At 47.3% G+C, this 13,457-nt stretch overlaps 1 protein-coding gene across 1 annotated transcript; it reads right to left on the bottom strand.

Moving 5' to 3' along the window:
- Nucleotides 1-1,364: 1,364 nt before the first annotated feature.
- DRAXIN (dorsal inhibitory axon guidance protein) lies at nucleotides 1,365-12,761 on the bottom strand. The gene is made up of 7 exons (XM_026074135.1): nucleotides 12,710-12,761; nucleotides 7,515-7,996; nucleotides 5,888-6,075; nucleotides 5,228-5,339; nucleotides 4,766-4,855; nucleotides 4,422-4,511; nucleotides 1,365-2,402 (listed from the first exon to the last, which is right to left on the bottom strand). Exons 2-7 carry the CDS (start codon nucleotides 7,972-7,974, stop codon nucleotides 2,290-2,292), a joined length of 1,053 nt encoding a protein of 350 aa, XP_025929920.1. The 5' UTR covers nucleotides 7,975-7,996; nucleotides 12,710-12,761; the 3' UTR covers nucleotides 1,365-2,289.
- Nucleotides 12,762-13,457: the final 696 nt, after the last annotated feature.

The following is a 13,457-nucleotide window of genomic DNA, read 5'->3' on the forward strand; positions in this document are numbered from 1 at the left end:
GTTAATAAGACTCCTAAAGGGAAAGAAGCAAGAGGTCCCTTTTTGAAGTCTAAAGGCTCCTGATCAAAATTCAGACTTGCAGTTTGAACCTGCTTATATTTGACATGATTTGCACCACAGTCTTGCCGAAAACATTGGCCAGGATCCTGCAAGGATTCTGTATGCAGTGTATGGGACAATGGATAGCAGAATCACCTAGGATAAAGACCCGTACAAAATTTCCAGCTTCCTTTCAATAGCACTGTTCCAACACAGATATCAGCTCCTATGCTGGAAAGCAGTGTGCTGTCAAACCTGTCTTTGATAATGACTTTGCACATGGTTGTCATTGGTGTCACACAGACCAGGGTTTGAGAGCTCTGCAATTGACTGTGATCAGTTAAAGTCTTTTTCCCTTTATGCTTCCCCTGACAATAGCCCTGGCAGTACCACCCGCTATTCTGCATCTGGGCTGAGGGAGGGGCTGCATTTCTCTCTCTGGGTTAACAAATTGCATCCTTGCTGTCATGGCATAGAGCTGGACCCAAACACCTTTCTTTACTCATGATTTTTGGACTGAGACTGTAATGCTGGAAGCAGAAATCTAAATAGCTACATCCAGCTGAGTGGCAGGTATTGCCTAAATGCTCCTTTACAAATTCCTCCTTCAAGATATCTCCTAGCAGTGCAGATGTATGTGGGTCAGAACTACTATTGTATGCGTAGCATATCCCTGTAGTCATGACTGGGTGCTCTTCATATTAGAGGCGTAAACTATTATGCATTTGATCATTTGAGTGAATACACAGTGCCAAGGAACACTACAACAGAAACAGGGGTGCAAAATGGAGATTTGCCTACCCTAATGGAAGATGGGGAGATTTAGGGAAGCAGCACAGAGAGGATGCTGACCACAGCACCAGGATTAATATTTCTATTCCTACAAAAAGGGCTGCAAATCTCCAGGTTCTTGCATTCGACATTCAAAAGACTTCAGAGCTCTCTCACTCACTAGAAGTCAGGGTGTTAGGGTGATAGCAATAGACAAGAACATTCTTACCAACTAACAGTTTTTCTGTTTAATACAGATAACTTGTCTTGCCCCACTATATCACTGAGGTCAATAAACAAGTAATTTAAAGAAGGTTTAAACATCTGGATGGTACCAGGCAGAAATTGAATGCTAGCTGCAATGTGAGTGGAGGATACTGGCCCACGTGGATTCCCAGATTGGGCAGAGAAATTTTTGTACCAAGTGGCACAATTGCTCTGTGCTATTACCTGAAGCGGTCAGTGCTTCCTGCTGGCCAGCTCTCCTATAGGCTTTTCTGGCTCCTGCTCCATGGTTAGGTGCAGTCAAAGCAGCAGAAGAGTTGCACAAAGGGTATCTATCATAACTTTATTTACATATCATGGAAACGCACATGCAACATGTCACAGGATGTACTACAAGGGAACAGTCTGTCCCTATCTCCTGTTACCAAAAACTTTATTTTTGGCTCACTAGGAAAGCTATTACTTCCCCAGAAAGCTCCTAAAAATAATCATTAAAAATAACAGACTTGGCAGGATAACCAAATGAGTGAGAGCTGCAGGCTGGGAGGTCTTGCTGTATCCTTGCAGAAACCAGCTGGTTCTCTGGGAGCAAAAAAGGAAGGAAAGAGTGGGAACTGACAGTCCCAAGGAAGACAGGTAGGAAGCAGTAGTGTGTAACAGCTGGGGAATATCTGTCTGTAGCAATGAACAGGGAGAGAGCAGGAGCTCTGACAGAAGGTCCTCTCTCACCTAGGCAGCCAGCTTCCTGCCCATCCATCTTCATCTCCTACCTTTGTTTGCACCTGGAGGCTACAAGCTTCCTATCCTCTAAGAACCTCTGATCCTTAACAGACATCTACCACTCTTCTCAAGCAATAGTTAAGGGGCAAAGCTCAAGCTCATCTATTATTTGCCCTGAAGGATCTTTCATATCTTGCCTGTGTTGAGAGGAAGCATTGCAACTGAAGCACCTTTCCTCTACCTCAGGGCATTGGACTGGCAGTCAGGATCATCTCTTACTAATTGGGAGACGGGGGCCCAGCTCCATGGCAGGGATGTGCTGAGGGAAGGGAGGGCGAGGCAGTCTTGGTATAGAAAAGGTTGAGACCACTCAATTCATAAATCATCACCAGCATCAGTCTTGTTGGAGCCTGGCATGTTCAGAGCCTGCAGCTTCAATCATTTGCTTGACTTTTTCTCTAATCGCCATTGCTAGGTATAAATGGTTTGTCCCCAGCTCCAGACCCTCCAGGCAGGAAATAGAGTCCCACCCTTCTAAACATTAATGAATGATCCCTGCTCTCCGTTGGCTGACTCAGGCTCCACACAGCGTCCTTTCCTTCGGGTCACTCTTCGGTTCCGGTGAAATTTGGCATAACAGCGTAGCCCTATGGAAAAGGCACACATGGTGAGCAGGAGGGACCAGGGCTCGCTGCAGCAGTAATGTCAAACAACTAGCTCCCAGCCTCAGTTCATGACAAAACCCGCTACAGTGGGGACAGTCCCAGGACAAGGAAGCTTGGGCCATGTCAGATGAGGTGGGGAGGGYGCACTGCTTTCTGGACCCTTCTGTTCTGTTTGGCTTACTGTTCTTGTTTGGGATTCATTGGGCCAGGCATAAGGTTTCACTGGCTTCTTGAAATACCAATGAATTATCCTGATTGTTTCCAGTGATTTTAAGGAAGCCTCGCTTGGCTCCCCGCTATTACTTCCCATTACTGTCTAAGTGATCTTTCCATTGGGAAATTACTGTAGACTTAATGTACAGCAGCAATGGCTGGGGAGCTCCCCTTGCTATTTATTTCTGTGAAGCTCCAGGAGAGGAGGGAAGAGACTTTGAAGTGTTATTATTCGGGGGTGGGTGGGAGGGGGGGAGTCTGATCCAAAGCTTATTGCTGATCTCCTTCATTTTCTCTGTTTTCGATGCTAGAAGTGCAGGGTCTGAAGGAAGCTATCTGGTATAGCCTTGATGAACAGTAAGGAAAAAAACATTTTATTTGTAAAAAGCATCAGTACACAGCCTCCCCTGACAGTGGGAGGGAATGGGAGCCTTTGGTTAGGGTAAGAGTCACCTCTTTCTGGTACTGGTGTGTTTGTCTTTTGGTGTCTATTGTCTGACTTTGCTACAACAGAATGCATAGCAAGTTGGGCTATACTGGGGACAGTTGTGTGCAAATAGCTCCCACAAAAGCCCTGATTTTCAGTAGCCCAGGATCACTGGGGTTCTTGGAAGGAGCTGTTTTGATCATCCTAGAAACTGCAATCTTATTTACTTCCAAAGCAAACAGCAGATAGCAACAGTGCCAGCACCCCCAGAGTGGGGGAGGCTGAGGATTTATAGCTTTTATAATGAGACAGCTAATAAAACTGTCCTCGAGTACCTGTACACTGGAGACCCAGCCAATGTCACAGGTCACTGAGCAGCTTTTTGGAGTGCATGTCCCTGGGCTTTGTTGAGACCAGGCTACCCTGAGGATGGGTTTCTGCCCCTCATTACCAATCCCCCCGAGCAGTCATGCCTCCCATAAGGAAAGCACACAAGATCAGATGCTCTGCTCTTATCAAATATCTTTTGTATCTTATCTGGACTCTACATCTCTGGGGATCTTTTTATGCTATAGAGGATGCACATTTGGCATCAACTTATAACTAACTTAAATATAAAGCAGGGCCTTGGGGCAGCCCTCATGAGACTTGCAGAAGCACTGTGCTAGGCTAATCCATCAGAAGATCCTCTTTGATGAGGACCTTCAAGTGTTGCACAATACACCCAAGGTGAAGACTATTTTTTAGGCCTTTTACTTCCAGGAAATCCATCTGTTTAACTGGGTGAAAAATAGGTGAAGGGACCTGGTCAAAGTCGCTAGATACCTACACAGGTCATAAAACTTAGCAACAAGAGTTTTGTTCTAGCAGAGAAGACCCAGTGAGTGGAGCTGATCCTGAACACGTTCAGATTAGAAAACTGCCTTTCAACATCTTCACATTGTAACTGTCTATTAAGGGCTGCTGTGGATTCTTCAGAAACAGTTTTAAGAAACAGGAGTCTGTGTCCTGCCCACACCAACAAAATTGCTACAGTTTCAGTGGAAATTAACTCAGGAGAGTCCTATTAGGCATAAGGTCATGTAAAACAAGGATAGTAATCTGATTGGTTTTATAGTCTGTGAGACTTCAAAGCACCATTGAGGTGTTAATATATTGTGGCTTCTTCTGTTAAATAGGTCCAGAGATACTAGAATACATATTTTCAGGACGGAAAACAAGATACCCCAGACGATTCATTGCTCACAGTGTGAGTCAATGACAGAGCTTGGCTCCTGTTTCTACCTACAAACCACTAGTCCCAGGCAACTCAGCTAACCACTAAGCTAGCTGGAAAGGGGGCAACATGAAGCTGAACTCACCTTCAGTGCACATACAGTCATCATAACATTTGTTGTTAAGGCCTCGATTGTGTGGTTTGCAGAGGTGCTCACGCAAGTCGCAGCAAGAGCCTGCCATCACAGAAACAGTGGTCAGCATAGCTGATTTGTCCCCTTGTAGAGCTACTGACACCCATGACAACTCCACATTACAGACATCATCTGTTCCCAGAACACACCCCAGAGAGCCTCTGCCCATCCCTCTGCGTACCACTTTCTGTCAGTATTAAAAATTAGGATACTGATGCTAAAACCCAGGCTTGTGTTTGATGTTTAAAACATTAATCTCATGTTTGGAGAAGGGGCTCTGTCAGATTTTTCCTGACCTGGGAGGCAGTCAAGGTGATGGTCACATGGCTCTCCTTCAGCTGACACAGTTTCATTCCCACTGTTGGGGTTCTTACTGCGGCGTTTCTCTATGGGAAGAACAGATGCTGATAGCAAATTTCACACTAGTGTTTTTATTTTGGTAACTGAATTGTTCCAGGGTGAAAACAGCCTCAAGCTTCAGGAGTCTGAGCTCTAAACCTTTAGCTTAGTCTCCTCCCTACTTCTCAACCCCTCGTCTAATCATTTTTCCCTTACCCTCAAGCTATCCAACCAAAGTGAGAAACAAGCTGAAACAGAACACAAAATACAATCAGCATTATGCTCTTCCTCTCTCACCCCACCACTTCCCCTGTGATCTCACATCTTTCAGCATGGCTGTGAACACTAACCATAGGCCAAGCCTTAGAGAATGACCTTTGGGAAAGAGGACAGGGAGGTCAACAGTGGAGGTATAGCACCTTTCTTTTTAGCAGATGGCCACATTTCTGGTTTGAGGTCCTCATAGTCTGTCCAGTCAAAGAGCGCCATATCTAGGGTGGGCATCACATCCCCATCTTGCCTGAGGCGGGCCTGCAGACCACAAGGAACCAAACAGACAATCAATTACACTTCTGTAGCAATACTCAAGTCTTTGCAAGTTTTCCTGGTGCTTTCAGACCTTAGGTTCCTTTGCCTTGACTACTGGGGATTCTTGTCATCTCATTTTCAGAAGGGAATTAGTTCAAGGATGAGCTTGTCTAAAACATTCATCATTCCTTTGTTCCAGCAGAAGTCAAGAGGGAACTTTTCACTGCTTCTATGTGAGGAAGAAAGGCCAGAGAGGAACATCAGGATATGCTGCCTCTCCAGCCAAGTGCTCCTACTGTCTCTCTGGTCCTTGAAGCTGAATGAACATGGCTAGCTAAGGGAGAAGTAAGGGAGGGAAGAGAGAGAACTAAAGGAGCTCTTTATGAAGAAGAGGTGTTTAGATGTCTCCAAGGTAGAGGGCTGCTTTTAAGGGAGGGCTTTGGTTTTAGGCAAACATTTGTCTCTAAGTGAAAAAAAGAAAACCAGACCCTAGCTGCAGGAGATTTCTGCTTGTATCAGAGATACAGTGCAGTTACCAGCTGTCCCTTTACCTGTGACCGCGGTGATGTGGCTGGAAGAACAGGAGGCTCTTCTGTGGAAGCTGCCAGTTCCAGCACGGTGAAGTGAAGCATGGTGGGAGTCAGACTTGTAGCCTCCTCTGCCTGGAGGTTTTGAAACTGCTCTTCAAAACTTTCAGGCTTCTTGTACAGGGAACTTGGCCCAACATCAGGAGTCTTCCCTGCAGAGGGCAACAGGTACAGCGGCATTAGCTTTCTCACCTTCCTTTCTGTGCACCATGAAAAGATTTGGGTCAAGGAATCCAAATATCATCCAGCCACTGGCCAAACTTCCATCACCCTGAACTGCCATTTATACCAGTGCAAAGCAGAGTTATGTGCTATTAGACTGAAGTGATGGATCAGGCCCAGAGTAGATGCATCTTAGTTCTTACACACTCAAGTCATATGTAATAGCACCTTGTTGAAATGTGTCTATATCCTGCTTAAGAAGCAATGGATTTCTTCCTAAGGAAAATAAGAATCTTCAAAACTTCTTCAAGCTATAGACATAGACAGCCAATTATTTGGGGAGCAATCCTTGTTCTCTGGTCTCAAGAATATAAAATGTACCTGTTTAGCCATTTTTAAACCAATGTCTTAAGCTGCAAATTAATCTAGACATGCTCTTATTTCATTTTAAGATTGGGTTATTTTAATTTAGCTCATGTCAAGACCTACCTAACTTGAAATAGGAATATCTTCACAGACTGATCGCTGTTTTTGCTAAGTATTAGTTTAAATATACACCTGAAGTTAAACCAAAGAAACAACACCTGTTTTGTACTCTGCAAATATTGCTTCAAACCAGCAGCTGTTGCATGCTCTTCTGTATTGCTTAACATGAGTTGTTTAGTCAGTCCCTCTGAGAAAACAATAGAGCTCTTCTTACTGAAGTAGGGAGAAGTGATAGCTGGAAGTTAGGGACAGACACCAAACTTGTCAAATGGCRTAGATTGACATAGATTGCCTGGCTTTAATAGGACTAGAGATATACAACACTGAGCACATCATACCACAGAGACACTCCCACAACTCAACCTGTGACAGAAGACACTCAAAAACTGGCAACATTTTAAGATAATTAGTGCAGTTTCACACCTGCAAAAGTTACATTTTTATAGTCAACTTTTTTTCTAACTTAATTTGGCTGAAATATAGAAGAATACAGGCTCTGATGAGAAGAACTGGTCTTCAAGCTAAGTAGGGTTGTTTTATTATTTCTAGTTCTGGTCATGTTTTGAAATCAGTGGGGAGATTAAGCGTGACTTGGATATGCTTGTTCATAATTGAACCATTTGCTGAAAAGCAGAAAAAAACAAAGCAGGCCACCCCAAAACACAGAACAAACCCCCAGTCCCAGGAATTTTCAGAACTCCCCCCATAAGGCAAACCAGGTCATTTTCACAAAACTGCAGCCAGCAGTGAAAACCTCTGATTCTGGAGTTCCCTTTTTTCTTGTGCCTCTTTTGTTTGGCAGATTTCTCCCCAGAGCAAGCAGGCATCCCACACCCTCCACACACCCATATGGCTCAACCACAGCTGCATCTTCTTGCCCTCACACAAGCGACACTCATTTCAAGTGACCCAACAGCCACAGCTTCCCTTGGAGCTCAAATACCTCTGTGGTGTTTCAGTCTGTCCCTGCGGCTGTGCCGCCGGTGCTCTCGGTTCTGCTTCTTTCCCCTCTCAGACCCTGGGGATTGGTTCTCCCTCTCAGGATATGGGAACTCAAAACCCAGGAACACATCCTTATCCTGTTTCAGGGCTGCTGGCTGTCCTACCGCTGCCAGCTCTTCCACGGCTGGAGCTCCACTCCCCGTTCTGAGGGCCTCCTCCCCGGCTGGCTGCCCTCTAGAAGGCATGGCATGGACCCGCTCTTTCTTGGCCAATCCATGCTTGTGGTAGTGCCCACTTCTGGGCTGCTGTGGCCACAGCTCTTGGTTTTGAAGGTGGTTGTTGTTCTCTGGGACATTTTTGAGCTTCGTGCCAGTGTCCAGGGAGACTGCAAGGCTGATGTCAGAAAGAGCCAGTATGCACAGGAAAAGGAAAGGGGAGAAGGAGGTGGAAAAAGATGCCATAATCCTGGGTGCTCTGCCTCACCTGCAAGTAAAAAACAAAAAAGAAACAACTAACTTGTAGGAACTGCAAAGGCTGCCAAGATTCAGACTGAGGGCACCTAGGCAAAAGCAGTTCAGGTGTCCAGAGCTGGGAGTTATTCCCTCCTTGGTTATGTCCTCCTTTCCCAGCCCTGGTTATAGCAGCTGAGACACACGTGCAGGGCCTGCAGGGATGAGAGGTCCCAGTTTCATGTGCAAATGAGGGCCATCAATCAGTGGGACATTTCCCTTTGATTCCTGGCTAGCCCCCCCACCCTCCCATTCACAGCCTGCCATCTGAGGGGCTGGGGATGCTGGCTCCCGCAGGCCAGAGCCCCCACAGCGCCTGCACAGCACCAGCTGTCGGGCTAGGGCTGTTTGCTGCCAGGTTGGCATCCTGGGCCTGGCTGGCACCAGCCCCCCACCTCACAGCTGGTTTCCTTGAAATGAAGATGTCAAGATGAACAGAACTGGAAGCAGATGGTGGCCTCGCAGGACTGGCAACAACAACAGCCTTGAGCAGCTCAAGATGGACAGGCACACACACACAGACACACACACGCAAACACACTGCTTCAGAGCAGCTAAAACTAGCCAAGGGGAGAGCATGCACTGGAAACTTTTAATATAAGAAATACTGTCACAAAGCTACAACCACAGCTCTTCACTCCTCAACCCTCTCCCCCATCTTCCCTGCACCCCAGCTCTCAATTGCTCCGGATTTGCAGCTGTCTGGCACCAAGTGAACAGCTTTGCTACACAACTGCAATGCTCTCTGCTCCAGGAGCTTTGCTGCTTGACAATGTCACCTGTGAAGGGGATTAGGAAACAGCCTTTGAGGCCAGTCCCAATGCCTTGTTGTGGAGCTGGCAGGAGGCACCCTGAGAATGGCCTTGCTTCTTTCTTTCCTCTTTTCTTTCAACCCATGAGACAGATCTGAAATGTTGTGTGTCAGTGAAACCTCTGCCATCATAGCAGCTGCAGCTCCATGGAGCATCTGGGGAGCTCAGAGAGAGATGTCTCCATCCTCTAAATGAAAAACCCTGCTCACTCATTCACTAGCAGGCTCTGCCTTCCCAAGAGTCACCTCCGCCATTGCTCAGAGCCTCAGAGGTGGCACATCTCATGCCTGCCAGCAAACTTTCAAAGTCCAGGCCTCCCAKGGAAATAGGCAGGCAGCACAGGGGCCTTTTCTTTAATGCAATGTCTGAAAAGCAGGTCCTTCCACTGGCCACGAAAGACAACAAACTGCAAGTTGAGGACTGATTTGGGAGGTGCTAGGTAGCTCATTTGCTGAAGGCATAACACTACAAAATAGTATTTTACTGGCAGCTACTTGGAACAAAGGAAAACCAGACTGACAGCTAAATCCATTAGCAAAGCACTTGAAGTTCCTGCTTCAAAACCAGTGGAACAAATAGCAAACAAGCAAAACCAAAGCTCTGCATCCACTGTCTGTTTTTTCTAGGATTTTCTCTTTAAGAGCCAGAGCAAACCAGCTGGATCAAGGCAATACACAGAACAACTCAAAGAGCTGGAGACAGCATCTTACCTTTTCATCTGCAGGCAAAATGCCAAAAGGAGAGAACAAATGCAAAGTGAATGTGAGGCACGTACCTGCAACCTCATGAATCAGTCACTCACACATACACAAGCCCTTTGATGATGAACCTGACAGACACATTAGCTGCAGATACTGACTTCTTGCAGGAGCTATAAAATAGCTAAATGCTGCAGGGCAGTTAAACAGAAGGTCTGCTTCAAAGTGCAGGGGGCATTTAAGATGCCCAGCTGTCTTGTTGGCATGACACAGCGTGAAAGTGCAGCCAAAGCACAYGGGTTGCCTCATCTCTGCGCTGGCTCGGAGGGCATGCTAACATGCTGTGTTATTGTGTCAGCGGGAACCCCATATTAGTAATGCAGATAAATACCAGTACTGCACTGCTCTTGGGGGAGCTCTGAGCTGTTTGTCCAACCAAAACAGTGCATGGACAAGTTTTGTTACCTTAGGTGAATGCCACGCTGCTGTGTTAGAGGTACAGAAGTCCCAGCCTTCTCTCAACCACCCGTCTCTGTGACCCGATGTGCATGTAACTTCAGAAACCTCTTCCTACCTCCTCCTGGCTGTGCTACAGAAGCCGTAAAATTCACATGTCCAATAGGCAGCTGGATAACACAACAGCATCCCTGATTCTCCTCAGTGCTCAGGTTTCTGACATCCTAGCTCCAAAGCAAATGCCACCTTCCCCTCTCTCAGGACCCCAGAACACAAAGAAGCCAGTGCTAGCCTGGAGGCTTGTAGGTGTCCTGACAGCAATGTCTTCACTCTTCACCTTTTCTGCAGAAGATGAAATCCTGCCCCGAGCTGAGACACATGCCTGGCAGAGGGAAGCCTGGCCTGGAAAAAGGTGCCTTTCCCAAACTGCTCTAAAACAAAAGCACATGTTACATCAAGTCCAGCATTCATCCTCTTCTTAGGGCTGGTAAATTAATAAAGGAAAAAGCCAAAGCATTTGCCAAGCTAAGCTGCTACTGTAGTTCTCCACATTACCAGACCTACATCCTCCTCATTCATCCTAGCACCTTGCACTTCCCTCAGGAATATGAACCACCTGCCTCTTGAGGTAACAAATCTGCCTACTAACAGGAGAATGTGTCAAGCAAAGATAAGGCCTTAGAGCTACCTGTGGTGCAGGCTCAGGGCTGATGAATGAGTTGCAGGGCTGTGTTGTCTCTCAGCAACTAGTTCTGATCCGTGCAAAATTAGATTTTTTTTGCATCTTGGGCAACTTTCCTGCGGACTCACTGATATAATTAGCATTAGTCTGCTCTCTGCTTGTAGTTCTGCAAGGCAGCCTGCACTGAATAAGTACACATAAACTCAGGCATGTTTTCCCCCTACGGATATGGCTCTGTCACCTTAGTGGAGAAATAGGCTCTGACACTGCCCCTGCTGCATTTGCTTTGTATTTGACAAAGCAGGGACATCAGATTGATTACATTCATTCATATATTTGACCATATGACCACATGATACCTGAGAGTCCTCACCTTATCCTTTCACATATATTATTCCTGTCAAAGCAAAGAGGACCAAAACCCTTGAACCCAGAAACAGAGAATATCAAGATCCTTTATCATCCCGGACCACAGATGATGCCATTTGCATGCTCAAGGGCTGAACCAAGCTAGACCCAAGCCTGTACCCTGGGTCTGATGTCTCTGGCTCTGGTAAGCTCAGACTTTGGCAGGAGCACGTAAAGATTTCCTGGACTCCAAACAATCTCGAGCTGCAGCAATAGACAAAGTGTATGTGCATCTACATGTGTGTCATGTGCATGAGTGGCAGGGATGACAGACAATGAACCCAGCGTCATGTGCCAGGCTCCCTGTAAATAAGAAGCCATAGGGTGATGGATGGACTTGGGAAGGCCTGGAGCAGAATGGAAGGGGTAGGCTTTATGCTAGCTGACATGCAGAGAGCTGGCTGGAGCCAGGAGGATGGCATTGTGCAGATAAATGAGATTTGACTTCCCTGCTGGGTCTCTTTCCATCTGTTTTTCTGTTTCTAGAGGCAAATGCTGGGGAGCTTCATATACAATCTGCTGATAGACCTTCACATTTCCAAGTGATCCACCCCCCCCCCAGCTTTCCAGGCCCCCCCAAAACAGACAGGAAATCTAATATGCACCTTTTTCTCTTTTTCTCACAGGGGAAAGTAATATCACTTTCCTTGTCTCTGGCATTTCTTGCATACTCACTTTGTAAAGAATATTTTTTCTCTGTTGGCCCAGGTATCCTCAGGCCCGGCAGAGCCCCTGGCCCACAGATCTCCAGTCTTCAGAGCTGCCCTCTTCTTTTCTCGGGTTGCCTTTATCCTTTGCTACCTTTTCTTCCTACTCTGCTTTTCATATTTATCTGTCCCCACAGTTTTCTTATCCCTCATGACAGCTTTTGGTGTGAAAGCATTCCCCTCTGCAGATATATAGGCTTAATGTGCTTGGATCCCATCACCACCCTTTGAGACATCTGTTTTCCTTTTGCCTGTGCCATTTTCTCTCACTTTTTGCCATTGCTAAACATCACTTGAACTGTAGAAAGGGCCAAATCCAGGTTTATTCTCAGCACTAGTTGCACTAGTGATGGCACAAGAGACAGGACATAGAGATTTAGGCCTGTGGGGTGGGGTGGGCAGGAAGCTGTAGTTGCTAAGTCTAAGTCATTGCTAAGCTCCAGCACTTTGGCTCTGATGGACACTCGATACCTCGCAAATCTTTCATCTCACTATTTGCCTTTCGCCTTGAGCCATAACCCTGCCGCCCTTTCTCTTGCGTCTAGCTTGCCCCACACAGGGAGCTTCACTGCTCTCAGCGTCAGTGCGTAAGCACGGATGGTGCAGCACCAACATCCTCCGGGGACAGAACCGCCCAGCAAGTCACAGCATTGAAGTGGAAGAGGGGTACACGAATGAATATGCAGTACCCTCTGCTCTGCTTCCCGCTGGGACTTCACAGAGTGGCTGACACAGCCATCACTGGTGACCTGCTATCAAACAGAGTCTCCTCTACCCAATAATGAGATTAAAATAGCAATGAGTCTGAGATTAGCATCCGAGATAGAGTCGCTTGCTGTCAGCACAGCAGAGAAGACTCCCCAGTTTAATGCACAATGCCTAGTGACAAATGAGACACAATCAATAGGAAAGGTCATTGCTCACCCGGCTGGAAAGCACCCGCTAGAGTGACATGGGGGGGGCAGATTTGGCCCAGTCTTCACTGTGGGGAGAAGTGGGTATATCCCTGAGTGGCGGAACATTTAGGCTGTGCTTTCAACATTTTTCCTTGTAAGTCATTCCCACTTTGAACCAAAATGTAGGATTAATGCCTCCTTCTGCAAAGGGAGAGGAGATGGGAATACAAAACCACTTCCATTAAACCCCCTGTTTGATGGAAGACTTCAGGTTGTGAATTGGATAAATGTCACTTAAATCCTACATGATGAATTATCGGCTGTAATAAGCCATTAACTGATGCCAAATTGATTTAATTCAGAAATGAGATCTCACTTCTACCGACAGAGGAAGAGCAGAGAAGAACGCGCGGGTGCTCGGCGTGCGTGTGCGCGGCGGCGCGGGGCTCCGCAAACACAATGCCTCGGTGGGAAGCGCTGCCCTCGCCTCCCGGCCGCTGCCCACCGCGGGTCGGGCTCGGAGCCGGGACGTAGCCCCGGGATGAGCAAGGGGCTCCGGGAGCGAGGGCCGGTGCCCCCGCCCACGGCGGCTTTGCTCCCAGGCAAGGGGAGAGCCGCCTCGGGAGGCAGCTGGCAGCAGCCCCCCGAAGGAGCCGGGGCGGGCAGGGGGCCGCGGGGAGCAAGCGCGAAGCCGCCCCGCGCAGCGCACGGCGCTGCACATCGCGGCCGCCGCACCGGCACGGTGACAATAGCGCTGGCCGCGGGCGCCTGGCCCC

The sequence above is a fragment of the Apteryx rowi genome, unplaced genomic scaffold (genome assembly GCF_003343035.1).
Source record: "Apteryx rowi isolate R43461 unplaced genomic scaffold, aptRow1 scaffold_38, whole genome shotgun sequence".
In the NCBI taxonomy this organism is placed as follows: Eukaryota; Metazoa; Chordata; class Aves; order Apterygiformes; family Apterygidae; genus Apteryx; species Apteryx rowi.